We start from the raw sequence: 27,159 nt of genomic DNA, 5'->3' as shown, positions 1-27,159 counted from the left end.
GAGTCCAACCCCCTGCCAAGCAGGAAACACCATCAGAGCACTCCTGACATATGGTTGTCAAGCCTCTGCTTAAAGACCCAAAGAAGGAGACTCCACCACACTCCTTGGCAGCAAATTCCACTGTCGAACAGCTCTTACTGTCAGGAAGTTCTTCCTAATGTTTAGGTGGAATCTTCTTTCTTGTAGTTTGGAACCATTGCTCCGTGTCCGCTTCTCTGGAGCAGCAGAAAACAACCTTTCTCCCTCCTCTATGTGACATCCTTTTATATATTTCAACATGGCTATCATATCACCCCTTAACCTCCTCTTCTCCAGGCTAAACATGCCCAGCTCCCTTAGCCGTTCCTCATAAGGGATCGTTTTCAGGCCTTTGACCATTTTGGTTGCCCTCCTCTGGACACGTTCCAGTTTGTCAGTGTCCTTCTTGAACTGTTTCCCTGTTGCATTAATGAATATATTTAATTTATACTTGTCCACTGAAATGTTTTAGGCACAATGAAATTACTAAATTCATTCCAAATGGCAGGTGCAGTTGAAAATAATTACTGGAAGAATTTTTTTTAAAAAAAACCACAATAAGAAGAGCAGAAGAAAGTATGGGACAAATGTTTTCAGCTACTCTTGGTGGAAAATTATAGCTTACAGTAAAATGATACAAGCTTTAGCCATCTGAGTATCTTCGGGAAAGGATCAATTACTTGGTTGCTGTTGGATTTCAAGTGAACATTTCACATAAGATGTAAAGCAAAACGGAAAGAGAAATGTTACATGCTTCTAAACACGCCACACTATTTTAAATTGGAATAATAGTGAATGTTTTTCAAATCTAAATATGTTAAATATTTTATTCGGTCGTATTACCAAGATTCCTAATGCCTCCGAGTTTGAACTGGGTCATTTGCAGCATATTCTAATGGCAGTTCTGCACACTATAACTGCATCCACTTCTGGGAGCGGTAGGAAGAGAACACTCAGAAGTCCCAGTAAATGTGCAGAACCTGCCTCTAGAATCTCTTGGGTCCCAGTCAACTATCTTAATGAAGAAAAATGTATTTATAAATATATTTCAAATGTACACCCCCCTAACCCACTGTTCAGATAACTAATATCAGGGTAATCGTAGCAGTTGCATAATTGTGAAGTTGTCCCATAACAGCTCACGTTTTTCTTCACTGTTTGCTTTAGCTCCACATTACTAATTTTAAAACACACACACACGCATGCACATAAAATAATAAACTATAAACCAAACCTCACATTCATCTGCAAACTATAGGGTAATGTTTTATGAAATTTGATATGCAGTTTAATGGGGATATAGACTAAACAAGTCTAGTTTGACCTGATAAAGAAGGAACAGCAGCAGAGTGTATTACAAACCCTTTCCCAGAAGCCAGCTCTGCTATAACTTGTTGGTGTCTCTGTAATTCAGCTATAAGAGAAACCCTGAAAGTAGTTGTAGCAGTATAGAAAGCAGCTTTTCTTTTCTTTTTCTAGATATGTGTGTGCTTCTATCTCTGCTAAACTGTTTTTTTATTCATATACAGTTGTTAAATAATTTCCATTATACTGTAAAATAGGCATCTCACAGTACATCATTTGATCAAGAAAGAGTTGTGGTATAGGGATGGTAGGCGGGAAACCTGTGGTCCAGACGTTGTAATAGGTTCCAAGCAAGACTGGACAGATATGTATACACTTACAAAAAGCTGAACTGAAGGCAAACACTCTTGCCTTCTACCAAAATAACTGAAACTTAAGGAAGCTGTGAAGGTCTACATGCACATGTCAAAACTGCAAAAGTTCCAGATGGGGCAAAGGACGAAATGGTCTGAAAAAGAGACTTCTCCCTCAGGTTATAATACCCCAGACAAGGCTCAGGTAGCTGGCATTACTGCTGAGCAGCCTGTTGGTTTGACCCTGTGTGGTTGCTTTTGACAGAAAATAAAGCTGTCACACTGGTTTAATACTGAACAGAGGAAGGAAATAATAATTGCTCAGGTTTTCACGTGCTCGAGCAACTGTGTTGACACTTCTTGACTTTCCAAGATATATTGGTGGGTTGTGAAACTGTCATTCTTTTTTGCCAACGGAGGTGCCCTGATCCAACTAAGAAGATCATTGTTACTGCAGGATAGGGAACTGTATCTGGCTGGTGGGCCATATCCTAATAATAATAATAATAATAATAATAATAATAATAATAATAATCTATTTATACCCTGCCCATCTGGCTGGGTTTCCCCAGCCACTCTGGGCAGCTTCCAACAAAATATTAAAATACAATAATCTGTTAAACATTAAAAGCTTCCCTAAACCAGGCTGCCTTCAGATGTCTTCTAAAAGTCTGGTAGTTGTTTTTCTCTTTGACATCTGGTGGGAGGGTGTTCCACAGGGTGGGTGCCACTACCGAGAAGACCCTCTGCCTGGTTCCCTGTAATTTAGCTTCTCGCAGCGAGGGAACTGCCAGAAGGCCCTTGGCACTGGACCTCAGTGTCTGGGCAGAATGATGGGGGTGGAGACGCTCCTTCAGGTATACTCGACTGAGGCCGTTTAGGTCTTTAAAGGTCAGCACCAACACTTTGAATTGTGCTCGGAAACGTACTGGAAGCCAATGTAGGTCTCGGCGGTCACTCCCAGTCACCAGTCTAGCTGCCGCATTCTGGATTAGTTGTAGTTTCTGGGTCACCTTCAAAGGTAGCCCCACATAGAGCACATTGCAGTAGTCCAAGCAAGTGATAACTAGAGCATGTACCACTCTGGCGAGACAGTCCACGGGCAGATAGGGTCTCAGCCTGAGTACCAGATGGAGCTGGTAAACAGCTGCCCTGGACACAGAATTGACCTGCGCCTCCATGGGCAGCTGCGAGTCCAAAATGACTCCCAGGCTCCGCCCATGGTCCTTCAGGGGCACAGTTACCCCATTCAGGACCAGGGAGTCCTCCACACCAGCCCAACCCCTGTCCCCCAAGAACAGTACTTCTGTCTTGTCAGGATTCAACCTCAATCTGTTAGCCGCCATCCATCCTCCAACTGCCTCCAGACACTCACACAGGACCTGTGTGAGTGCCTTCACTGGTTCTGATGTGGAAGAGAGGTAGAGCTGGGTATCATATGTATACTGATGAACACCCACCCCAAACCTCCTAATGATCTCTCTGGGTATCATCTGCATACTGATGAACACCCAGCCCAAACTCCTGATGATCTCTCCCAGCGGCTGCATGTAGATGTTGAAAAGCATGGGGGAGAGGACAAAACCCAGGGGAGAGAGCCCAGGGGTCTGAACACTCATCCCCCCCCCACTTTCTGAACACGGCCCAGGAGGAAGGAACAGAACCACTATATAATAGTGCCCCCAGCTCCCAGCCCCTCTAGACGGTCCCCTAACCTCTGCAGGCCAACTTTGAAAGTGGACAGTCTGCCCATCTGTCAATCACATGACATCATATGTCTGCCAGCTGTGAAAGTTCAAGTCACTATAACTGCTGTTCGGTGGTTGCAGAAACCTCCCTTCAAGATGTGCTTTCAGGATCAATCAACCAAATCCAAGCCACATTCTCTAGCCCACTTGGCACTAAGAAGTTTCCAAAAGGGAACAACTGCAACTGATTACCAGGGTTTGCAGATAGCCTTGCACTGTGCTTTGAAGCCTGGGCAATCAGATGATATTTGGGGCTTCAAAGCAAAGGGATTTATACATTCAGCTGACTGGGAGTGCCTGTAATGCCCTTTTGGGTCCAGCTGCATACGAAGAGAGAGAGGCTGCCTAGTGTATGCCTGATAGCTGGTTGTTGTTGTTGTTTTGTTGTTTTTAAGAGTAAAGTCTTTTTGATTTTAAGTAGCTTGATATGATTAGGTTTTTTTGTTTCAGGCAAAAGGAATATCATTCCTTAGAAACAAAAACAGCGATCACATTAATCTCAGATGCTCAATAAACTAACTTTGCAATGTGTGCGCTAAAGCTCAAGGAAGGGTGCAATGAGGTTAGCTCCCCCCATGGATTGGTCTTAGATCAGGAAGCACAGACTGTTGGGGAGGCTACAATGGGTTAGAGAAATGGAAATTAAAACACACATTGCCACAATCACCTTGCAGTGATAAAGTAGGCGCAATCTCACACCCACCAAAATTAAAGAAATTCTAAAGCATATTGCAAAAGAGGCCAAAATAAAACAAAACGGGAGCCTCTTTCCCAGGGAGAAAAATATTTGAGGAAATTGGAGATTAGGTGCAGCAGTAGTTCATACTCACCAGATGTACTGCTTCCTCGATCTGAACTGTTGTAGGACCCTCCTGTATTCTGATCGTAGGCTTGGTTGTATGGGATGGTTGGAACATTATCATTTGATCGGTAGTCTGCAATTAAAACAGACCTTTTGAATTTGCATGCATATGCTGCTTGAGTATAGTACTGTGAATGTTCTGCTTACAGTTAAGCCTTAACTTACTGTCTGGTTACAGATCTGTGTTCTTAGTGTGAAAGGCTGATTTGTTTTTGCTGTGTTTAAATGTGTGGCATGTGAGACTATGTAATGGAAGACTGGGAAAATGTTGAACAAAATAGTCTGATCTGAGATTTACCATTTTGACCTCTTTTCCTTTTTCAGCACTTTACACTATCATTAAGGAAGCGTATCTACCGCAGACGTGATTCTCTATACATTGGGGTTTTTTTTTAAAAAAAAGATCAGTATTCTCCCATTCGCTTTCTTATTTTCTAAGACAAAACTATCTTTCTGACAATTTACTTCTAGCCTGTGTAACGAGAAATAACCATTTTGATGAGTTCTGCACTGTGCTCTATCATTCCTATTTCACATCCCATGGCTCTGTTTATGATTTGCTTTTATTTGTTCCATGAAATGAATGTCAGCTCCTAGTAATATTCTTGTACTTTACAGATATTTCTTCAGTAAAAATTTATTGTATTATCTGATGAATATTTCACTCCTCTATAAAAGTAAAACACATTTTCTAAATCCTGAATTCTTAAAATAATCATTTGTATTAGGTAATTAATTATTTTATCCAGAACTTTACGGAGAGAATATTTTTTTTCTGGATTTGAAAACCCTAAGTTGTGAGTCAAAAAATAATAATAATCCCATAAAACATGCAGAAAAATTCAAGGCAAAAATATAATTAAAAACTGTCACTGCTATAGCAAACAGCTAGACACTCATGTCAGATTTATGTGGCCTCTGAACCATTCTGTAGATAAGTAGGTCAGGTAGTAAATAGATTGAATCAACCTTTTGTAATGGAACATGTCCTTTACCTTTTCAATATCACTAGGTGACCATGAGAGCTACAACAATGTGCTCAGAAAGTTCAAAGATAGAACAGGGCCAGCTCCTAGGGATAGCGTTTTGCAAATCGTGTTATTAAAGCAAGCTGCATGGTAGCCTGAAGGACTAGCAAGAAATCGCATCACTTCGTTTTCTATAGCCCACACACTACATTAGAGAAATGTGCCCTTAAGGCCAGAAAGCACATTCTGATTTTTCAAGTTAACACTGAAATCAATTCATTTTAAGGTTATAGATCTAAAGCAGTAATTTTAATCCAGAACTGAATGCAAGACGGTGAATGCAAAGAAAGTCTAAAATTTATCAGATCAGTTCGTTTCAATTTTTAGCAAAACCCACAATACAACCATACAAAATTTTATATGCAACATTCCAGTAATTTACAGTGATATGTAGGTTAATTAGACTCCATTCACCACTAGAAGAATGGGATGACCTATTTTAAAATTTGACTGCAATGCCTGCACCTTCCATCTCCTTTATGAATTAAAGATGTCTCAATACCAGCCAATCACTCATTTGTTGTTATTAAATTTAAATTAAGCTCAAAGCCATATGAAAATATATTTTATTAAATTCTCTTTTAAGATACAGCTGCTTATTTGTTAGAATAAATTCAATTTCTGCAGATTATTGTAGTGCTAATTAACTCTTTGACACTGTTAATTGGGAATTTCTAAATCTACAAAGGAGCTTAGATTGTTCCACAGTGTTCAGTTCATCCTAACAAGTTCCACACTGCAGTAACCAATTATCAGATCTGTGGACAGATAGAAAGAAATATATGTAGTTATTTTCATTTACACAAGCTGAGACCCTGAAAGGAGGGGTTTATGGAATCTCCAGTGCATTGAGAAGTGTGGGTGGGTGCGTGGGGGAGATACATGAAGTGATTTACCTTTGTTTAATTTGTTTTGTTCCATAATGTTGTACTGAACTGGCGCAACCTCTTGTTTCTGCTGTGCAGATGGCTTCCAGTGTTTTTCATTTGAATCACCACTGCCACTGTTAACATTATTGCTGATGTTTGACTGGATGAGCTGAGTGGTGGCATAAGGTGTAGGCTGACCTGGTTGGCTGACATATCTTCCATCTTTTAGATTGGGGCTGTTGAAAGTTTTCATTTCATTGATTTTGTTGCTTAAGTCCACATCACCATAAACTGTTGACTCAGGCAGCATCAGGTTTGTTTGCTTGTTCTCCAGCTGATTGTTGTAATTTGCTATACAATCAGCTAACCACAGCAGGAAAGGAAAAGGGAAAATTGTGTTCAGTTAGAAGACTATTTTTAGGTGCTTTTTGGCCTACGTGATTTGGCTTTCTGAAGCAGAAATAGTTAGATGAACAGAAGCTAAATCAGAATGTTATCTATAGTAAAATTGCAGCTTAGTTCCATAGGTCCAAAACTATAAGGTGTACCCTTCATATAGGAGTCCCCAACTCTTCTGCCTCCATTTCTCTTTTTACACAGGTAATCTCCTTCTGCAAGGCCCTTGATGGCAGAATTGATCTTAAATTTATAGCTAAATACTGTTCTTAACTAAGTAGCATTTGTACCTGAATACCCACCTGCAGCACTTCACTGTACATTCCAGAGAAAGTTGTACTAGCTTGCTTATGAGTCATACAACATTTGATTCCATAAATAAAACTATGTGTTTGTGAGTACAAAAAGCAGAAGTGACTAGTTCTCCTGGAATCTTTATAGACACAAGTTTGTGCCTGGGAGTGGAATATGGGTGAGACAATGCTGTGGGTAACAGATCATAAAAGAGAAGGAATGAGGCATAAAATGGATTAGTTTGTGAGTCATCTCCCCGAAAGATGCAGGAATATGTTGGGACACCTGCTGCCACTTTATATATTCTACAGGATGTTGGATAAGGATTAATATAATCTAGAAACAATGACGAGGGGATTAAGCACCCAAAGAAGCTGTACTTGGACAGGAGGCAGGAACTCTCTCAAAAGGATCTAAATGTGTGGGTACAGTAGCATAAGTAATGGCAATAGGATAACTTTGAGCAGTAACATGCCCAGATGATATAGACAGCAATAAACAAATAGGAAGGAAACAAATAAACAGGAAACAATACAAATTAAGTTCAAATTAAGTTATTTTAATAATAAACAAGATTTACCTGGGCGACTATATGTAGTGAGGTTGCTGTCACTGTTTCCAGTGCCTGATGTACAGCAGTTGATGGAGCAGTCGTTGTGATTATTCCCAGTGTTAGGCCATGTATCTGCAAGCCATGGCTGAGTGGCAGGTTCAGTGATGTTTAAAAGGCCTGGCCTTCAAAACACAGAATTACTAATTATCATAAGATGTCATCTTAAAAGCAAAGTTCACATTGAAGTACTGAAAATCTGTCTGGTCTTTGACTGCAATTAAGATTGATTGTACTGGAAATTTACTTATTCTTCCTAGTGATACTGGAAACATGAACAGTTGCTAAATGAAATTAGCTGGCAGAGGGAAAGCTTTAAATAAGCAACTATGTGCTGACTTGTATGGGCTTCCCTGTTCCTTCAGGTCTGCTGGAGAAGCCTTGTTAGGAGTCCCTTCATAACAACTTGTAACAACCTTTAGGTGTGGAGCAAAGATTCCCCAAACAGTGTTGCTGCAGATTTGGAATTAGCTGTGTATGAACATACATCAGGCATATTTTACCATTCAGTTAAGGAGACTTTTAATGTTCTTAGGCATTTTACTAACACTCTATCTACGGCTTTTGGTTAAAAAAATAGTACAACTTTATTGGGTAAGAAAACAACTTAAGAGTTGAACCAACTATTCCTCCCTTAACCATCACAAGTACAGTGGTACCTGGGTTGTCGAACTTAATCCGTTCTGGGAGTCCGTTTGACTCCCAGAACGGTTCGAAAACCAAGGTGCAGCTTCCGATTGGCTGCAGGAGCTTCCTGCACTCAATCGGAAGCCGCAGAAGCCGCATTGGACATTTGGCTTCCAAAAACGTTCGCAAACCGGAACAACTAAGCCATTTGACAACCAAGGTACCACTGTATCAGTGTTTCCCACTCCTTCCCTTAATGCTCCCACGACAGCATTAAAAGCCTTTCTTATATACAGAGATCTGTGGACATTTTCTAGGACCTTCTTTGTTACCCACTATTAAATTCATGGTGACATTCCATTCCTGCCTTTCATAGTAATCTCCATTGCACCAACATAAAGTAGTTGGGTTTATGATTGGACAGCTGACAACATGCTTTAAAATTACTCCTTTAAAATAAACCACTCCTAACAATTTTGTCATTAACAACATGTTTGATCTCCAAATAATCACACACACACATATTTTATTTCAGAGTGCAAGCACAACACTATCCTCCCTTTCTTTCCTACAATGTTTATAACAAACATGCCATATGACCTATTTGTGAAACTTTCCTCAATTTCATATTAGGCGGGCCATGCAGCATAGGGGACTGCTCTTTGACACATGGCCAAAGCTCCCTTTGGTATGCAGAAAAACTCCTGCAGTTCTTTGGATACAGGCCACATTTCCCCACATTTCCAGCTTAGCTGAAATTCTTGGAAATTAAAGTTACAGAGAACGTTAAAAAAACAACTATAAATACTAAGCAAAAGTGTTTCTCATTATGCAAAGTACATTATGCTCAGTGAACTGGAATCAACTAATAGTTACAAATGCTTTCTGAATGGATTACTTGGAAAAATACCAATTTGATCAGAAAAAAACAGCTGCTAAGAAAATATTGTATTTTATGTAAGCATGGCATCTCAAGCTCTATTCCCTTTGTACAGCTGAGGGTATACCTAAAAGGTGGTGCAGAATGTTCCCTTTTTAACTGTCTTGCCTTAACTTGGGTGGAACTCATATTCATCTGGATCAACAGCAATAACTCAGAATAGCTCTATTCAGATGCAACATCAAAATGTTTTGGTAACGTGTGCAGAAGCCTGGAGTGGACTTAGGGCTTGTTCACTCCTTCCTTTCTTCTCTTCATATGCTGTGAAAGCTGCCCTTTGTAGTTTGTGGAGAAATCACAATTTGGTGTTCTACTGAACAGGCATACAATGGTTTGTGCTTGTCCTGAAAACTACGGCAAAAAACTAGTTTGTAGGAGGTTAAAAAGTGGGTAGGGGAGCTGAAACAACTCAGCTGTGGGAAGGGGAAAACTTACATTTCACTCCCTTTTGCCCTTTTAAAAGTGCTGTCTACTGTGCTTCCCTCTTTCTTTATTTTATTTTTTTAAAAAAAACTATTTAAGATTTCCAGTCCGCCCCCTGCATCAGGCATCCATGCTTCCTAAAATGATTTTAGCTAGCCATGTTTTTTAAAAGCAGCAGACCTCATTTTAGGGAACGAGCCCACGCCAATTAATCCAAATGTTTGGGGATTTTTTGTCACAATCCAGTTTCCTGCAAGACATGGCATGGAGGGAGGGTGTACAAGGAAGCAAGAACATAATCCCAAGGCACATTCATATAGTAAGTAAACATGGTTTGTTATTATGTGTGAATCAGGCCAGTGTGAGTACAGGGACAGGTACTGCATAGCCCAGAAAGTGGCCACGGGTGCCAGTTTCAGAGCTCTGCATAAATCGGTTCCTTGTTCACACACACGATACACTAAACACCTTTTTTTTTTTTAAAAAAAAAACCTCATTTGGAAAAGAAGCAGAAGCCACTGTTTGACCTATTTGCTAATCTTAGCATTCTGTGTGACATAACTTTTCATAACTTTTCATTCTTTGTGGGTGGCTTGACTGCAGTTGCTATGCATCATTTTGGCTCTGCACCATCATCTGTATAGCCTGACTTGTATTTGACATGACAGTGATTGTATAGCTGTGTTTTAGAGGCACCTTGGTTGGCTGAAATCCTTGTTAAGAAGCAGCTGCTGCGCTGGGGAGTTGCTGCAGTTGCCTGGACAGCACTGGGGGGACACACAAGATGGCAGTGAAGTCAGGGCCATGCAGACACACCAGTGTGAGTGCGCAACTGGCTCTGCTGATGTGTCCACACACACCTGACCTCACTGCCACCCAACGCCATCCAGCGTTGGGAGACTCATTCCCCATTGACCAATTAACTAAATACTTAGCTATAGTCTAAAGATGGAATTGCATTCATTTCTCAGAACCCGGATTTATCTGTACTTTAAATTTGCAATTCCCAACCAATAATGAGCGCTATTCCGTTTTTGTTTTCTGTTTTTAAAAATCACCTAAGAGGCAGCTTTCTTTAAGCATGGTTTCCAGTTTAAGGTTTTTCTCTTTGCTATCATTACTAAGTGTTTAATCTCCTTAAATGCCACAATTTAGCTACTTTAGCTCCCTTTAATCATCCCCTTATAGCAGCAAGAGTTTTAGTTTGAAGTCAAAGTGCTCCCTCTGCTGTTTGCATTCAGAGATGCAGCTTTACCCAACATATCCTGCAGTTCAGTCTGCATTTTGCATTATATGTAGGAAACCTGTATACAGTCTTACCTGCCTCCACTGCTTACAGCTTCACCTCCTCTTTGATAGGTTACTAAAATATAAAATGAAAATATATAGTGGTTAAGTTAATTCTCTGAATGTGCTTCTGTTGGATCCTAGAAAGAAAAATGCTAAAATGTATTTATTTCCTTGTGGCTAGATTACTGTCGGTATAAGCAGTTCCTACTACCAACTCTATACAACCATACTGCCACCTAAAAGCCACTGGAGTTTTAGTTGTTTATTTTTCAAAACATAAAATAGATATTGCTCGGAAGCAGTATTTTCTGATGTGTGTGCTGTTGTTTACAAAATGGAATGTAAAACACAACAGATGGTGTTTCCAAATATATTTATATTTTGGGAAGTATGTCATAAAAACTCACGCCTGAAAATGCGTTTTAAACATGCCCAGACCCAAATACACTTGCTGTACTTCAGCTACCACCCCCAGGTTAAGCAAAGAGTTAAGAAGATTAACCTCAGTGCAAGTGGCGATGGATTCCATAGCTATGCATTTCCCAAACTAGGAATGTGTTTTAAAAGGCAGCCAAATTCTGCTTGTTAGAAGAACTCCAAAGTGGGGGTCTGCAAGGCAGAGATAACCGCTTGCAGCGATTACAATAACAGGATTAAAATGTAGCAGCCAATGGTACATAGGCCTTTTGCTGAAAGTGTTGCTAAAGATGAGGGGTTGTTACCATTTAAATTCAGTGGAACTAAAGTAGTTGGATTCTGAATTATGGAACAGAAAAGTTTTAAATTTTAAATACAGTCCGCATTTCAAATGACTCCTTGTCAAATTTCCCTGTTGTCTATTGTACAGCTATCATGTATTGTGCCAAATATTGATTAAAATATTTTTGTCTTCACAGTTCTAAAAACTTGGCTCCTGTGAGAAATCTGACACCAAGCCTAAACATGCTTAAATTTAAGCTTGCTAATTAACTTAGCAACACTAATAATGTACATAAATTATTTTCTCTGTACAGCCCAGTTGTTAAAAACATGGATTCTGTATGAGGAAAATATCGGAATGTTTAAACTAATGCTGAAGCAAATTCCATATTAATATATATTAAAAGTGAATGAGAAACAAGGACCAAAACTATTTTAAAAGTTGAAATGTGTTTATTCACAAAACAATTTGAGTACAGACTATGTCGTCCATTATAATGCTAAGTAATAAACTATTAGAATGCCTGTTCACTTGCTAATATTATTAAATATTAAAATCTTCGGCAGAAATGTGCTGACAGAACAATGTTTAAATGGGAGTTTGGCATTTACCGTATTTAACATTGATTATTGGGGTTCTAGATAACAAAGCTATCCTGTTAAGGCAAGGTGTTCCACCAATGCAGCAGGACTTCATCTCCTCATTGTCCGCCCCCCGAATTTGCTCTGGAGGATTGGTGGGGAACACAGAACAGATTAGGGGGTGGCACTGGGGAAAGGAGAGCGAGGGGAAGTCATTGTGTTACTGGTAAAACTTCCTTTAATGTAACCCTTTGTCTATTTTTGGTATTCTTTTAAATAACCAAGAGTAACTGACAAGCATTTCATTCTCATGCTTTCAGATCTGTATGGTATAGGGTATAATTATTATTATAATCCTAAGGTTCACACAGAATTCCAGGCTACACTCAACAGCATGTGTGCATTGCTTTCACGTTAATGGCATCTTCTATTAATGGCATGTCCTAAAGCATAGAGCTTTCCAATCTAAAGAGAAAAGTTTCAGCATAGAACAAAGCTTTAGATATAGTCATGGGGTTGTATCCAACAGTACTGCTCAATTGATCCTTTGCAATAATTTACCCCTTTCTCCTGTTGCCCCACATCCCCTAGAATGATCTCTTTGAGCATCCTCCAGAGCAGATTGGGAGTGGGGGGACATGAGGGGTGTGTGTGTGTGTGTGTGTGTGTGTGTGTGTGTGTGTGTGTGTGTGTTGTAAATAGCTTCATTCCTTGTTCTGATGATCGAAGTCTTACTGTCAGTTGGATACAACACATATAGACATCTCCCAGTTTATAAAAATGAAATCCTTTGTATGTCTTTCTATTTAAGTGTTAAGTAATGTTCCATTAAGAATCATTGGAAGGGAATGCTGCTTGCCTTTATGCAGAGTCCTTTGTGTAGCTACGGCCCATTTTGGTAGAGCAGAACATTATGAACAACTATATAATATACAAAATTAGCAAAAACAAAAAAGCAAAAACCACCCAACCATGCTATACATTAGCATAGAAGATGATAGGATCTCATGTAGTTTTCCAATGGATATAAAACTCAAACTTTGGACAGCAGTGTGAGATCTGCCAAATTGGTAAAATGATACTAACAATAAGGATACGTAACGAATACTACTCATACTACTCGCTGTGTAATATTGTGCCTGGTTATATGAGGGAAGAAGAAAAAGAGACAGTGACACAGTATCACACAGGCACATGCCAATCAGACAAGGGAAAAGTGCAAATATATACCTGTTGGTGTGAAGGTAAAAGACGGGACTGAAAAATCAAAACACAATAAAAACTGGTTATTAAGCTGAAGAAAGAAAAAGAGACCACACAACATTAGTATAAATCAGGGCAAGAACAGAACATAAAAGTAAGAGTAAATATGTCCAAGACATACCAATATGTGAATAAAACAAAATTTGTTATTTAAAAAGGTGACTTGTCTCCACAGAAGAAGAATAACGTTCTAGTATAGTGTGCTCTTGAGGGAAATAGAGTGTGGTTTAGCCTCTAAATGACCTTCTTTTTAGTGCTTTATGTTTTGCTGCAAATCCATGTACAAACAAAAACCCTACACTATTTAATCATATATATATATATATTTTAAAAAAGAAGAGTAATGGTTACTTTTTCCCAGTATCATCAAGATATTGCTAGACTCTTATATTCACTGCATCATGCAAATGCTTGGTAAAGTGGATCATTAAGGACACTTAAGCATTTAAGCAAAGAGTAAGCTATTTCTAGGAGTAACAAAGTATTATGAAAATGTGCTAATTTTCCATTACTTGCACCTTAAAAGTGTGTTGTGCTTTATTGTAACAGCTGCTCAATATCACAGCCTTTTAAAAAAACTAACTAATGAATATAGAACACACAATAACTAGGATTTTTTTATTTCTTCAGTTTTTGAGATGCTTTTGTTATTTTAACCTAATAATGTTAATCTGCCCTGTAGATTACCTGCTGTAGTAATCTTTCCTGACTCACGAGCCTATGAGTTTAAATAAAAAGTTTCAGAATATAATAATTCTCACAGGGGAAAAACCTTCATTTTCACAGCCCCTATAGATCTTAATTTAATCAATAAGGCCTCTAATCAAACAGCAGACCTCCAGTGCAACATCTACTCAGTCCCCCCTCCCCCCCAGCACACACTTCTCTCTTCTTTGAACAATAGAATATATTTTCTGTACTGCTAATGGGAAGAAGGAAGCCATGAAATGCTCCTTAATTCTGAGCAAAACAATGAAATGCAAGAAAAGCTTCACAATCGTTTCTAAATGTGTTTTGGCCTTGAAATTTAGGTTAGCAGGCGGACCACAAAGGGATGATGGAATGGCTGAGATATAGACACATCAACAGCCTTTTTCTCCCCTTTTTTCTTCCTATAGATCTGGTTTTTTTATATTAGGATCTAGGGTCCTTAAGTCTTTAAGGACATAGAAAAACCTAATTTAGAACACGCTGCATATGTGTCGCTGTTCTTATCAGGTCACTTTATTTCTAGGAATAATGTGGTGGAGAAAAAAGGAAAGAAAAATCCAAACAATTTAAGCACTGGCCTTCATTTGCAGCAGTGCTATTTTTATCACAGGGATCCTATTGCGATCTCTTTCTGCTGGTTCTTTTCAGATAGTCAATGGAATTTAGTATCATTAAGAAAGGAAATACAGAGCCACAGTAATAAGGATTTCCACCAAACACACTAAGTAGTGCATTTTAAAACAGCGTTGCTTGTGAATGACTACATCAGCTCTACATCAATTTGCAACAACAAAGAAATAGAAAAAGATGAAAGGTTCTTGTCATTATTTTTCTGTGAACTAAATACTCAATATAATTTTGTTCTGTAAGAAAATAAACAAAAGTCAATCTAAGTGAAATCTTCATATCTCACACAAAAACTTAATTATCAAAGCTTAGTTGATAAAAATGCTTATTGTGCCCACTGGTGCTAATGCAATATGTATGTATGTGTGAATACAGAAATATTTTAACAGTTGTCAAAGCCTCAAGTTAGATGCTCAAAAAGGGGGGAAATGAATTAATGAAGTTCACTGATCCTCAGCTTTTATGGTGACATGTCTGACTTCATGCTCTGTATATTGACAGATTATTATTTTTAAATGATTTACATTTCCTTGAAGATGATGTTTCCCTTCAAGTGTGTTTAATAACCTTGTTTTGGTGAACCTTTACTAATGAATTCATTCTGAAAGTTAATAAAAAATTGCAGAGTCATTACAGACATTTGTAAGACACACAAGACTGAAAACAGCATAAAACAACAAAATATCAGATTTTTTAACATTCCATGCTGTGGATTTAGCTTCTTTTATATCCAACAGTATTAGTCTATTAGAAATGTTTATAAGAGATGGCATGGCACCATGCAATTAGTAAAGCTAAAAGAAAACTGGTTAAAACAGCACAAAGGCTTTCACTTAACTTTCCCAGAGGTGTATTAACAGACACAAGTTAATTTCAGTCCCAGCTTCATTTTGTCTGCATGTGTTATTTATTGGACCACAATGATGCCACTAGTTGTTACTTCTATTTTGCTTTGAATCTTCCTGTTTTCAAGACTCTGCGTGCTAAGAGACACTGAGTTTCTTAAGTGTTCAAACCCACACTACTTTTGCTAAAGTTGTTTAAAAATGTTACCTTCATTTAATGACCATGTTCAGAACTTTGACTACTGAAAGATCTGTAGACCGTAAGCACGCTGAACAAGGCCATTACTTTGTTGTGTCCAGTGGCTACCAGACAGTGCGAATAAAACCTGTTAAACATTAATAAGAAGGATCTGGATCATTTGGTGGATGAGGATATTAAGTATTCAAAAAGGCAAGGTGTTAAACAGCTTCCGATCTGTGGCTGATTGACCTCTGCTCTAAAAACCAAACTACATGAAAAAAAATAAGTAATTACTGCCTATCTCTGTTTAACAAAGTGGTCACATTGCATCTTCAGGCATCCTTGGTTGCGACTGCACCTCTAGTCCAGGGGTTGTCAACATTTTGAGCTCTTTGGGCACATGTAGCACTCTGAAAAAAGGTTGTGCATACCAGTCACAAAATGGCTGCTGTGGGGCATGAAAAAGGGAATAGTGTAGAAAGAAGATTTTAAAATGGTTCCTCTTGTGTTTGCATGATCTTTAGACAGGATTTCCCCCAAGCCACCATCAAACTGCATCTGTTTCCAAATCGCAGCAGCAGCACTTGTCACAAAACATGGATCTGTGGAGTGAATCCATATGCCATAGTATCTCTGGCATGTGCTATATAGGTGGTTTTTACAGTGCAATCCATTGATGATGGCTGGGATGCATCCCTTGTAAAAATCATGAGGATACATATTGGATACATATTTTTGTATCATGGTGGCACAGAAGAAGAAGAAGAAGAAGAAGAAGAGGAGGAGGAGGAGTTTGGATTTGATATCCCGCCTTTCACTCCCCTTCAGGAGTCTCAAAGCAGCTAACAATCTCCTTTCCCTTCCTCCCCCACAACAAACACTCTGTGAGGTGAGTGGGGCTGAGAGACTTCAAAGAAGTGTGACTGGCCCAAGGTCACCCAGCAGCGGAGACGCGAACCCGGTTCCCCAGATTAGGAGACTACCGCTCTTAACCACTACACCACACTGGCTTCTTTGATGCTTTTCTCCACCTGTACTTTCATCCATCTCCTATTTTTCTGTCTCTAGCAAGCCCATTTTCTGTAGCTTACTGCCTTCTCTTCTTCAGATAGGGTTGAGAAGAGAAATTGTGCAGAGGAACTAAACATTGTAGAGTGACTGAAGAGGAACTGCTCTGAGAACAAGAACAATAAAACCTTGTCCAGCCTTCCAGTTTTTGTTTCAGTGGGTTCAGGTCCTCTTGTTGGTGACAGAGAAGACTCTGGCAGGCATACAAGGTGTCCACCTACAGGTGCTAGGTTGGAGACCTGAAGTATAGGCTCTTGCTGATCTGGTTTTCACCATTAGCTATGGTACCAACACATGGAAATCCATCTCATCATTAAGGTAAATGCACCCGTTTCATTACTTCTCAGAGATAATATTGTTGGCCCTGTGTGGCCCTGGGCTGAGGACTGGTTTTGCACAAACTTCTAGATACCAAATTAATACAACACAAGTAATGCTGGTAGATTCCATATTCTTAACAAATGAGTACACCTGTCATTAAGAGAATCCAAGCTTGCCTGGTTTAAACGTCCAGTGAGGTTTGGAAAACTAAGTACATTGCATCATCTGACTCTTCACATAGCAGTGGCACCCAAAAATATTTTGAGGACTTCCATTCAGTGAGAAGACTCTGACCTATTTCATAAATTTTAACTGTCATTCTGCTTCACAATGTTGAGGCCAATAATATCTTCAACATGCAGCACTTGATGACTTTCTAAAAGCTTCAGCTAAAACAGAAGCATCTTTTGAAACGCATGAGGTGATCAGCACTGCCTTACAGGCAGAAATAAAGTTGCTATAAAGATTGACCTATACATTTATTAACTCTAGATTTAAAGATACCTATAAGATGTCTTCTCTCATCCATGCCATCACAGCCTGTCCAATTATCTAAAAGAACCTTCTATAAATTACACTGTGTGCTGAAATTAGGATAGGCAGGGTATATTCTTCATAATTGTTATGTAGTAATAAAAATCCCACAACCACCTAATACATGAAAGCATTTTTCAAGAAGTTTTAAAAATGTAAAGTTTTAAAAGCTGTATTAAATCTCACAGGATAGTTATTAATTTGGTTTTTCATTTATTGTTAACCATTCTGTATCTGACAGAGACTATGTGTGATATCCAACTAAATCATACTCAAAATAGACCCAATGAAAGATATGGGTCTCTTCTGAGTAAGGCCAATGCTTGCTATCACGTTATAAATTCAATTAAATAACAAATACTTCAGATTATAAAAGGGTACAAAAAATACCTTTTCTGATACCAGCATAAGTACTAGCGAGTCCATTGCGCTTCTTTCGATGACGGTATAACCAAATGCTGAAAACCATAAGGATAATCCAACAGGCAGCACCAATTCCAGCAATGAATGCTGGCTGTTTTACAACATCTGAAATCTGTTGGGCTAAACTGACTTGGTCTTCTGGTGACACAGGGTTTCCATGAGAATCTGAAGAAACATACCCAAAAGAAAGTACAGATATGAGGCACTGGTGTCATAGGATTTGAATGCTACATGATGTTTGAGCTTTTCTCCCGTCAGATGAAGTCTAGAAAGTAATTCTGCCATGTATTCAATTGGTTCTCCAGGATTCATTTCTGGGAGTGTGCATAGTTTCCTCTGGACACACTAATAAAAAAGCCATGCCTGTTTGGCTTGACACATAAACTTCATAGTACATTGAATATTCCACAATTTATAATCTTCAACAAATAGATATTCACTGAACCTTATGAAGAACCTGATATGTATGCAATCTTCCTGTATCTCAGGGTTTTTATGTTCAGTTTAGCAACTATATCTCAGAATCCAACTCTTGGTGGGGAGAGCACTTACTATTTTATTTATTGAATTTATATACCGCCCTATACCCAGAGGTCTCAGAACAACACTTCTGAATTATAAAGTGTACAACATTAAAAACCCACCAACAATCTTTAGCTTGCTTATTGTAGGATAACAGCAATACAAATACACATGTATGCAACATATCCAAGCCAAAAACAGATATACAGTGGTGCCTCACAAGACGAAATTAATTCGTTCCGCAAGTCTCTTCGTCTTGCGAGTTTTTCGTCTTGCGATGCACGGTTTTCCATAGGAATGCATTGAAAATCAATTAATGCGTTCCTATGGAAACTGCCTTCCCCCGACCTCTTCTGGCGGGCGGCATTTTAAAATCGCCCGGGACAGCGGAGGACTTCTCCGCTGTCCGGGCGATTTAAAAGCCCCTGGGAAGGCAAGCAGGGGGGACAAAGACTTTTGCCCCCCGCCTGCCTTCAGAAGAGGTCCAGGACAGGCTTCGCGGACCTCTCCGCAAGCAGCGGGAGCGCTCCTTGCGGAGAGTTGCCAGCGCGCCCAGGCTTCGCGGCCCCGCCGCCCGGCTTCGGGACATCGTTCCGATGCCAGGCGGCGGGGGGAGGCTTTCTCGCCCCACCGCCCGGCATCGGGACGATGCCCTGAAGCCGGGCGGCGGGGGGAGGCGTTCCTGCCCCGCCGCCCGGCATCGGGACGATGCCCCGAAGCCGGGCGGCGGGGGGAGGCTTTCCCGCCCCGAAGCCGGGCGGCGGGGGGAGGCTTTCCCACCCCGAAGCCGGGCGGCGGGGGGAGACTTTCCCGCCCCGCCGCCCGGCTTCGGGACATCGTTCCGATGCCGGGCGGCGGGGGGAGACTTTCCCGCCTCGCCGCCCGGCATCGGGGCATCGTTCCGATGCCGGGCGGCGGGGGGAGGCGTTCCCGCCTCGCCGCCCGGCATCGGGGCATCCTTCCGAAGCCCGGCGGCGGGAGGAGGTGTCCCCGCCCCGCCGCCAGGCTTCGGAGGAGGTCCGAGGACAGCGGGGAAGACGAGCTGCGCTTCCCCACTGTCCCGGAGATTTCCCTATGGGCTGTCGTCTTGCGAAGCAAGCCCATAGGGAAATTCGTCTTGCGAAGCGCCTCCAAAACGGAAAACCCTTTCGTCTAGCGGGTTTTCCGTCTTGCGAGGCGTTCGTCTTGCGGGGCACCACTGTATACTCTCTGTAAATGTGCTTGGAATACCTCTGCTTGGAATTTTTTCTGGACTGTAACACAATCAATATAGACTATTCAACATTTCTTATGTTCACAATAACTTAATGTGGAAACTGTATAAAAGATCACAATTGAACTCTAACAGTCACCCAGGGAACAAGGGGCAAAAAAGCCCCCTGCAACATCACCAGTGGGTCTCTGTACAGTCAGTCCAGTGCAGGGGTTGTGACTTTAAGCACAAAAGAACATCAGGGAGTACAGATACTTGCAGTTGCTAGCAGATCATCATGAAAGGCATGCTAATTAGTTCACAAATCACACCTCATAATGGGAGCTGTTAGAGCAATAAAAGTTCAAGGAGAGTTGCTTGTATTCATTCTCCTGGGATGTCTAAGGCATGAATAATACACTTAACATTTGATAATTATTTGAGTGAAGCTTCTCATAAATGCATGATGTGTATTCACCCAGGTTAATATGTTTATGAGAAACATTAATTTATTGGCAAAATGAGGTGCCTCAAGACCTGTCTGGTGCACAAAACTGAAAGAGCCACAGGAAATCAATTGGCAATCAGTTATTTAATGCATCATCTACTATTCTCTATAGGTGCACCCAAATGTACATAATTTAGTGATGACCCAGCTACGGAAGGGTACTCACAGCATTTTTGGCAGAAGCACAATCGCCTCCCCAAGATTAGCCTCAGGGGAAACCAATCCTTCCAGTTTGCTGCTAAAAGGCAATTTTCGCAGTATGCATAGGTTGGCGTTTGTGACAACACTAAGTCACTTGGAGCAGTTCTTCCAGGTTTTTAAAAAGCAACTGTGTGTCATTTGAAATATAAGTGCCAAACAAAATTGTAATTAGATCAATGTGCAACACATTTCATTTAAAATGTTTTTGTGGGTTTTTTGTGGGTGGGTGGGTGCTTACATTTTTTTTAACAAATAGCAGCAGCCCACCTGAAGATGATGTTAAGTGAGGTTCAGGTTAGGTTTATTAAATTTATATCACTTCCCATTAAGAAAAGTCACCAAACAATTTACAAGCAAGTTGTGTATTTTTTAAGTGAAAGGGTATGTACTACTCTATAAATAGAGGCATAAAGATAAGTATTTTTCAATGCCTTCACCACCACAGCAAAGGCTCAACAATGAGCACACACTTGTGTCCCATTGTGTTAATCTGGAATCTTCTTCCACTAGTGTTCCAGCCATCTTCTAACCTGCTTCATTGCTTTCAGCTCCGCAATAGACCTGGGCTCAACAAACTGGAAGTGAGCACTTGTGCTCCACAGATCAGTCAGGGTTTGAAGCATCACCAGATCCATTAGCCAGAAGAGAACCCAGCACTGTCTGGAACACAACTCTGCCTCAATTTTAATAGGTCTCATGCCTCTCCAGAGGGAGAAAGTCACTGACAATCTGATTTGAATTAAGCAAGACACTGGGAGTTGTGTGATCAGCCTTCTAATAGCTTTTTTATTTGTGCTGAAGTGGGGAAGCTGTTACCCTTCTATCAGGCTGTTTCCCCCATAACACCAGTTTCTATAGGTGACTTACAATAAATGAGTAAAACAAACAAACAAATGGAAAACAAATAGCAAAACAATTAAAGATGAAGATACAGTATCAAAGCAACAAAACAGGACTTGTCTCATCCTCAAAATTGAAAGTGGATATAAAAAACAAAAGCCTAGACAAATAGGCTTAAAAGGCTTGGGTGTTTAAAAAAGGGTTTTCTAGTGCCCTGAAAAGATCATAAAGATAGTGCATGGCAAGCCTCATTGGAGTGATCATTCCACTACTGAAGCCATTGCTGAAAAGGCCCTCTTCCCTGGTGGTTAATTGCCTCACTTCATTCTTCAGGGTTTTACACAAAGCAGGGCCTACGAACAGAATCTTAAGGTTCAGCTAGATACATATGGGAGAAGCTAGCCTGGTCCCAAGGCATTCAGAGCTTTAAAGGTTATAAGCAGCCTTTAAATTTGGCCTAATAATGGGCTGGGATGGGAAGAAGAGTTTCTGCAACACTTCCAAAATGAAAAGAGTTTTATTGGCAGAAGCAAATTCAACTCACTCAGTGATTCTTGCCTCATCTGATTAAAACAATGCAGAACATCTGGATTTCCCCTGCCCTGCATCAAACACTGAATGTAAAACAAAGCAGGAAGTTATTACAAATCACTTACCTAACTGAATAAATTGTGGTTCGCTTTTCACTCCAGCTCCAGCTCCAGTACTTGCTGCCACTTCCACACTGTATCGAATACCAGGCACTAAAGACGGGATTACAACTGAAAATGTGGAACCATCCACTGTCTTATTTATGTGGTATCGGCTTTCATTGCCAAGGCACCAGACCTGCAAAGAAAAAAAGCAACTCTCATGTGCACATAGGCTTTGAAATAAATAAATAATGATATAAAATGTGCCATATGGCATTTACTGATTTACATAGCAAGCTGCATTTAGCTAAGTTAATAGCTCTGTTGTAAAAGCTGTTAATAAACTGATATAAACACTATTAAAAACAAGCCATCTGAATAACTATCTGAATAAGGTTACCTGATAATATACAACACTTTTTGTTCTATTTTTGAAATTTCAAAACTGTCCATATGGTAAGTATTAATGCAGCAAAATTCAATAGTCTACAACTGTGGGAAATAATACATGGCTTCCCCCAAGGTCCATTGCATTAGTAAACTGTTATTCTACTCCTTGCCTAGTATGCAGAGAATACAATTTCATCTGTAACACTAAACAGACTCAAAGAGGAATGAACAACATTCTTTATAAGGATATACCACATTAATTTATTTCCTTAAACTCACACCCTTCAAGGATTAGACAAATTCATGGAGGGTAGAATCATAGAATCATAGAGTTGGAAGAGACCACAAGGGCCATCGAGTCCAACCCCCTGCCAAGCAGGAAACGCCATCAGAGTACTCCTGACATATGGTTGTCAAGCCTCTGCTTAAAGACTTCCAAAGAAGGAGACTCCACCACACTCCTTGGCAGCAAATTCCACTGTCGAACAGCTCTTACTGTCAGGAAGTTCTTCCTAATGTTTAGGTGGAATTTTCTTTCTTGTAGTTTGGAACCATTGCTCCGTGTCTGCTTCTCTGGAGCAGCAGCAAACAACCTTTCTCCCTCCTTTCTCCACAGGCTCTTAGACATGATAACTATATTGTTGGAGGAAGCATGCCTCTCTGTGGCACATGGCATAGGCGGGACAGCATAGCTCACCTGCATTCTGAACACTGAGTGTCACTCCTGGTTCCTCAGGGGAGAGGGACGAAGATGGACGAATAGCTCAGCACAGTCAGGCATGGTGGCAGTGCTCCTGCATTGCGCTGACCTCCCTGCGCCTCACCTTTCTCAGGGCACTCGGCATTCAAAAGAACACATGAATGTTCAGAAGACAGGTGAGCAATGCCTCTCTGACAACAGCTACTAATACCAGTTGCTGAGAATCACTAGTAGAGAATGTGCTGTTCCACTCAGGTCCTGCTTGCAGCTTCCCATAGGTGTCTGATTGGCCACTGTGAAAACAGGATCCTGTGCTATATGAGTCTTTGGCCTGATCCAGCAAGGCTCTTCTTATGTTAATATGAAACCTGTTCCTTTTCTTGGTGTCTGCTGTGGTGGGCTTTAGGCTTTAACAGACCTGAGGCTGTGGCTCTTGACATCCTTGGAAAGCTGGCTATGTTCAGCTTCTAAAAAAAGCAGGCAATTATACCTGGGGGGAGAACAACAACCACCCATAAGTGGCCACTGTTTGATCAGGTATGTAGAAACCATCTGGTCACAGGTGATCAAAAAATCTTTAGTTTTATTATAATCAAGGATGATCTCAGACTTTGAATTCTCGTCTGAGATTGCTTTGTCCTTAAGTTGTTGTTCACATCTGCCTGTCTCGAGAGACAATGGAAGAGTGTGCCTTCACTGGTAAAGTCAAACTGTTGGAGGGTTACAACGCCTGCTGTGGCTGTAGAGAATGATCTGGGAGAGACATGGTTTACTGCAGTTGGGGCAGATGAAGGCGTCCGGTTTTGCAGCTACAGGTGCGCTATGGTGTTTCATCCCTCTGCACTCCTCCCAGCCGTCATTCCTTCTCTGGTCACTGCTGTAGATACACAACCTGTCTGTCTCCAGGTGCTGCTATCGTCTGCAAGGGGTTGATGCTGCCAGCCTTCATGTCACATTTGCTGACATCTTTGTAATACAGAGTTGATCTGCCAACAAGCCTAGTGCCTAAAGCCAGTTCCCTGTAGAGCACATCATTGAGGGTCTCGCCATCTTCCATCCTGTGTACGTGACCAAACCAGCACAGAGGTTGCTGAGACAGAAGTGCAAACTTGCTGGGAATGTGGGCTTGGGAGAGCATATCTTTGTTTGAGACTTGCTATGTGATGCCTAAAAGCTTCCTGATGTAGTGCTTATGGAAGGCACTGACACATCACTCTTGGCAGGTGTAAGTTACCCATGACTCACTTCCATAAAGTAGTACGCTCAACATGCAAGTCTGGTAGACCTTCATCTTACATCCTTATACATTGCTGAATAATAGGTGTCCTTCCTTTTTTGGCATATAACGTGCTAGTGGCAAATCTTGAAAACAAAAAATTCTGCTGTGGAGACTTCTGGATTTGTGGGCAAAGAATTCTGGAGGAATTTCTAGATAGTTCATTTTTAAAATGTACCCCCTAGAACAGTGATGGCCAAACCTGGCCCTCCAGCTGTTTTGGGACTACAACTCCCATCATCCCTAGCTAACAGGACCAGTGGTCAGGGATGATGGGAATTGTAGTCCCAAAACACCTGGAGGCCAAGTTTGGCCGTCACTGCCCTAGAGTCAAGTCATTTGACTAGTGAAACACTAAGTGAATAAGTTGTTACACTCCATTCTAGAAGCCTGTATATGTCTTTGCTAGCATCTCAGGCATTGGTCTGGTTAACACAAAATGCTAAGCCAGAGACCAACAAACCAACCATGGCATTTCTCCAAATAGTGTTTTAATAAGCACAAGGTAAAAAACCTTTCTATTTATTCATGTGCTTGGAAGGAAACCAACTTTTCTTGCTGACTTTATCACTTTTGCTTTCTCTACTAATGATGTTTCTATTACATTTTCATTTCTAGTTGTGTAATAATGTTTTAAATTATATATATATAAAATTATGTCCTTATGTGTACGTAGTACAGCATTGTTAGCTGCTCCATGTTCCTACTGGGAGGAAGGGCAGGATACAAGTATGAGGAGAGAATACCTGACCTGGAGAAAGGAAGTTTACTAGAAGGGATGGAGGGCAGCAGTGGAAATAAATTGAAAACATTGTAAGATAAAATCAAATTAGAAATATGATAGATTGTTTTATATTATTGCACAGTGGCAAATGTAAAGAATGTAACATGATAGAAATTACTCTTATGTTTTCCTAACAGTGCTTCCAAAAATCTTCACATCAGCCATGTTTTTATCAATAAGAATTTTTTAAAACTAGAAGTAAAATTAGTACATTTCCCATATTCCTAAAATGACAAAATCTTACACTTTGCTTACTCTTATGTATGTCCATTTCTTATGATAACTTACTGGTGTCATAATATGCTTGTACACAGACACTATTCTCTTTTAATTTACGCCTGCAGTTCTCTTATAAAGTAAAAGGTGGTGAGCAGTTTGAGAGTGAATTAGCATACTTTATAGGTTTCTGATTGCACATCAATATGTTTATTTACTTGTACAACACAAATGCATATATATGAAAATTTTAAACGAACAGACTTAAAAGAAAATAAAAAAATTCCTTCCAGTAGCACCTTAAAGACCAACTGAGTTAGTTCTAGGTATGAGCTTTCGTGTGCATGCACACTTCTTCAGATACATGCACACGAAAGCTCATACCTAGAACTAACTCAGTTGGTCTTTAAGGTGCTACTGGAAGGAATTTTTTTATTTTGTTTTGACCATGGCAGACCAACACGGCTACCTATCTGTAACTAGACTTAAAAGATACGGGCATATCCTTTTATTATGGTTTGATTTTTACCACCAGATGGAGCCAAGAAACCACAAACAAGTTCTCTGTCAATAGCTTGCCAATAATTTGCCAGGTTAGAACTAGATATTACCTTGTATTCCTGAACCATCCCATTCTGTGTCTCCTCTGGGGGAGGTTGCCATGTTATTACAATCGCAGTGCCATTTCCATCGTTCTTAGTTACTGAAACACTTTGTGGAGGAGCACTTGGAGCTGTTTGTGGGAAGAAAGGATGGTTGTGATTAAAGCTGTTTTTTCCGTTTCATTGTCACTGAGCAGTGCTTTTAATAGGCTACAGCTAAGGACGCAGACAAAACTGATTTGCCAACACGCAGATGTATTTTTCTCTGTATAAGACGCCCCCTTCTTTTGGGGACCCCAAATTTAGAAAATAGGCATATGCACTATCCATATATAAGAGGCCCCCAGATTTTTTAACCTTATTTTAAAGTAAAAAAATCCTAGTTTTATATATGGAAAAGTACGGTAATTACAATAAGTGACTGAAGAAGATTAATGAAGTATATTTGTACTGTGGTATCAGAGAATCTGGTCAAGTGGCTTTTGAAGATATAATACTAGTTTTGAAAAGTTTCTTCAACAAGATGCCTCGACAATCTTTTCTGAGGGGGATAATTTAAAACAAACTATTTCCTAAAGGTTGATGTGATAAAGTGAACAGATGATGATCCAAATACCTCAAATATTAACTGAGTTTCTGTAAATCAAAGAAAGAGTATACAAATCTACTACAGTAATAATAATAAAACAACTCCGGACAACATCTGAGACCTATTTAAAATGTCTATAGCTTTGTTCATGCTTTGGAGTTTGTATAAGAAAAGAAAACAAACCAAGTGCACAAACAGTGGTCACAGACGTTTAATGTGATGAACAAGCTACTAATGATCACAAATTGCCAGTGTGCACATGATGAGCTGTACAAGAAAATCCACACTGTTCATCCTTCATATGTTGGTGGTTTGTGTTTGGATACAAGATAAGCTCTCCAATTAAATATTTGAACTGACCCCAAAACAAAGCAAAACAAAACAGGCAGGCAATTTAGCTGTGGGTGCCCATTCTTTTTCTTGGTCTAAGGACAGACCTACAAAAGGAAAGAACAGAAGAACCACAAAATGACTTTGGGCTCATATAGAATGAATATTCCATGATCAATAAGGAAATTGTTCTGTTGGCCCCTGGAATTACTAGAAAAGGGTTCAAGTGCAGAAGAATGTACCTTGCAGAGAAATACTACATCAAAAACTGAAGGGGGAGAAGGGCATTGTGTCTTACACAGACCCATTCCACACATCAAAAGTTTTGTTTTCCAGATCTATGGGCTCAGAAGACCCATC

The 27,159-nt window shown here is 40.1% G+C and overlaps 1 protein-coding gene and 1 long non-coding RNA gene across 7 annotated transcripts in view; one reads left to right on the top strand and one right to left on the bottom strand.

Moving 5' to 3' along the window:
* ROBO1 (roundabout guidance receptor 1) overlaps positions 1 to 27,159 on the bottom strand; it is a 585,029-nt gene that overhangs the window by 24,012 nt on the left and 533,858 nt on the right. For 2 of the 4 annotated variants that reach the window (XM_081858408.1, XM_081858410.1), the window contains 8 exons: positions 25,890 to 26,011; positions 21,937 to 22,108; positions 17,985 to 18,182; positions 13,275 to 13,301; positions 10,794 to 10,836; positions 7,454 to 7,608; positions 6,211 to 6,546; positions 4,255 to 4,359 (listed from right to left, as the gene is read on the bottom strand). In XM_081858408.1, coding sequence (XP_081714534.1) covers positions 4,255 to 4,359; positions 6,211 to 6,546; positions 7,454 to 7,608; positions 10,794 to 10,836; positions 13,275 to 13,301; positions 17,985 to 18,182; positions 21,937 to 22,108; positions 25,890 to 26,011 — 1,158 coding nt within the window. The remainder of the gene's footprint in view (positions 1 to 4,254; positions 4,360 to 6,210; positions 6,547 to 7,453; positions 7,609 to 10,793; positions 10,837 to 13,274; positions 13,302 to 17,984; positions 18,183 to 21,936; positions 22,109 to 25,889; positions 26,012 to 27,159) is intronic. The other 2 variants (XM_081858409.1, XM_081858411.1) reach the window with 1 other exon arrangement.
* Positions 1 to 27,159, top strand: part of LOC309340045 — a 153,019-nt gene that overhangs the window by 65,084 nt on the left and 60,776 nt on the right. The gene's annotated exons all lie outside the window — the stretch shown is intronic.

The sequence above is a fragment of the Podarcis erhardii genome (assembly GCF_964252035.2).
Source record: "Podarcis erhardii genome assembly, chromosome: 4".
Classification (NCBI taxonomy): domain Eukaryota; kingdom Metazoa; phylum Chordata; class Lepidosauria; order Squamata; family Lacertidae; genus Podarcis; species Podarcis erhardii.
The sequence above is the reverse complement of the archived record's forward strand: the minus strand, read 5'-3'. Positions and strand labels throughout refer to the sequence as shown.